Source organism: Centruroides vittatus, unplaced genomic scaffold, assembly GCF_030686945.1.
Source record: "Centruroides vittatus isolate TY-2023 unplaced genomic scaffold, ASM3068694v2 scaffold_946, whole genome shotgun sequence".
NCBI lineage: Eukaryota > Metazoa > Arthropoda > Arachnida > Scorpiones > Buthidae > Centruroides > Centruroides vittatus.
In genome coordinates, this window is record NW_027122723.1 from 877,393 (window position 1) to 879,653 (window position 2,261).

At 28.9% G+C, this 2,261-nt stretch overlaps 1 protein-coding gene across 1 annotated transcript; it reads left to right on the forward strand.

Moving 5' to 3' along the window:
• The first annotated feature begins 774 nt into the window (after positions 1-774).
• Positions 775-1,781, forward strand: LOC136990606 (uncharacterized). Its single transcript, XM_067288999.1, has 5 exons — positions 775-928; positions 1,073-1,146; positions 1,222-1,302; positions 1,403-1,471; positions 1,547-1,781. Exons 1-5 carry the CDS (start codon positions 832-834, stop codon positions 1,592-1,594), a joined length of 369 nt encoding a protein of 122 aa, XP_067145100.1. The 5' UTR covers positions 775-831; the 3' UTR covers positions 1,595-1,781.
• The last annotated feature ends 480 nt before the right edge of the window (positions 1,782-2,261 follow it).

Sequence of the window (2,261 nt, forward strand, 5' to 3'; positions counted from 1 at the left end):
ATTACATCTGTTTTGGAAGGTCACCCGCTCCCCTGGATTTGTCACCTGTTATCTGAATCGTCCCTGATTCCGGAACTTTCCCTCGAGAAACTGAACAGTGCGCCCCGGGGCCATCAAACTTTTGCGAAAACATCGGAGAACTTTTCTTGTGGACCTTCGCATTCGAGAAGGGGCCCAGAAGACTCGAACACCGTCGCCGATAAAAATGTATCGTAGTTGTAAGCACCTTTTGTTATATAAACGGGTTAAGAATGAAAGTCTGTCTCTGCGGGTTTTTTATTTTCTCCCACACGTTGGTCGTGACAGCGCGACTATCCTGCCTAACGCAGTCGTTCGGTAAACCTCACACTAATTACAATTGAACCTTTAACAAAACAAACAACGTCACAGTTAAGAGAATCGAGGTTACATGATAAAATTTAATAAACTATGCATAAAACTTACAAAATATATACTAAATGTCTCAAAAAGTTCTCTAAATATTTTATTCATCGTAAACTCTTTCAACTAAAATATTCGAATATTTTCAAACAAATATATCTTTATTTTAAAATATTATCTTTTAATTAAAGTTAAATTCTTACGATGTATACGTACTGTATGTACTGTACATGTGGATGTGTTGATATTTTTAATAACTTAGGCAATGAAATTAATTAAAAATTTCCACTAATGTTTAAAGTCATTTCCTCATTTTCATAATTTTTATCTCACGAGATAAGCAGCCAATTAGAATGTTTAATTCTATTGAAAAATACTTGATACAGTATATCTGAGAATTACGTACCAATTTATTTTAAAAGTAAATTCTTTCTTTGCAAGAAGTGCAAAATGAAGGTGTGCATTTTGCTTGTTTTAGGAGTGATTGCATGCAATTTAGGTGCCATCAATGGCTTTAGAATGAAAAGACAGATAGATGAGTTTTGTGGTGAGTGTGAGAAGTTTCGTATTTAATTCTCAAATTTTAACAATAAGTTATCTTAATTTCAGACAGATTTTAACTATTTTCATAGTTTTAGTATACAAAAGTATATTACAATCGCATTTATATTTAATTTACATTGTTTTTCAGATCTTCCTGTAAAACTTCGAACTGCTATATGGAATTGTATCGAATCGAATATGGCCTTTAAGGATAGAAAACCGGTTAGTTACTTTAATAAAACTAAATAAAATGTTGTTACGATATATAAATATTATTATTCAAATATAATTTGTCAGTATGTGGATATTGCCCGGTGCTTTAATGAAGCTAACTTTGTTGACGTCATGAATAATATGTGTGGCAAAACAGACGATGAGGTAATATAATTTCTTTCATTTTAGTATAATTAAAAATATAAATGAATACATTGACGTGAGCAATTACAGAAATATAATATATATAATTTCTATTTCGTAGATTGAAGCAATGGCAGCGCTACATGAAGATTGTTTGGAAGGGCTGGACCTGGATGAATCAAATGAAATCGTAAGTTAAAAATAAAAATAAATACAAATTTTCTTTTTATTTCTAATTAATCATTCGCAATTTTTATACTTTTAGGATGTAGACGAGGAAGATGTACAGAATTGTGTCCTGAATAGTCTCTGAAAAAAAAAAAATATCATTGACATGCACGATTCGTCGCTGTTTAGTTTATCCAATGTTCAGCCATGTATTAATTTTCATTAAATGTGCGGAATTAATTTCTATAAAATTTAATAATTGTTTGAAATTTAATATTTGCTTGTAATAAATTAGAAAATTTTAAATAAACAATTTTGCATTACGAATTAAACTTTTTCGTTTCGATCTGAAAATTAATTTTTAACAAAAAAAATATCATAAATTCTCACATATAAAACTCTAAACAAAATCATTTAGAATGTATAAATGTCAAATATTTAAATAAATATAACAAATGCTTTCTTATCAATACTTTTAATTAATTAATATTATGTATTATTTCTAGACGGGAAATTTATAATTTGTTGTTTCGTAATTTGTTATGCTGGTTTATGAAATCGTACTAAATTATTTCTTGTTTTAAATTAGTTTATTTCTTTAAATTACTACAGCGTGTGGCAAACTGGGGTAGTGTTTTTTGTACAAAACTCAGGAATTAAAGTTAAATTCAAATTGAATTACAAAGGTTATACAAACAAAAGTTCGTATAACCTTTTGTTTGTATAACCTTTGTAATTTAATTTGGGGTAGTGTTGTTTGTGTTAGTAGTAGGTTGCATCAATGCAGTTTAAAAATCAGCACTAATACTACA

What these genes read in the sequence shown, in the direction of transcription:
- LOC136990606 (XM_067288999.1), top strand. Translation starts at nt 832, where the DNA reads ATGAAGGTGTGCATTTTGCTTGTTTTAGGAGTGATTGCATGCAATTTA. An exon ending in GTGGCAAAACAGACGATGAG is followed by an intron (nt 1,303 to 1,402) that starts GTAATATAATTT and finishes TCTATTTCGTAG; the next exon opens with ATTGAAGCAATGGCAGCGCT. An exon ending in TGGATGAATCAAATGAAATC is followed by an intron (nt 1,472 to 1,546) that starts GTAAGTTAAAAA and finishes TTATACTTTTAG; the next exon opens with GATGTAGACGAGGAAGATGT.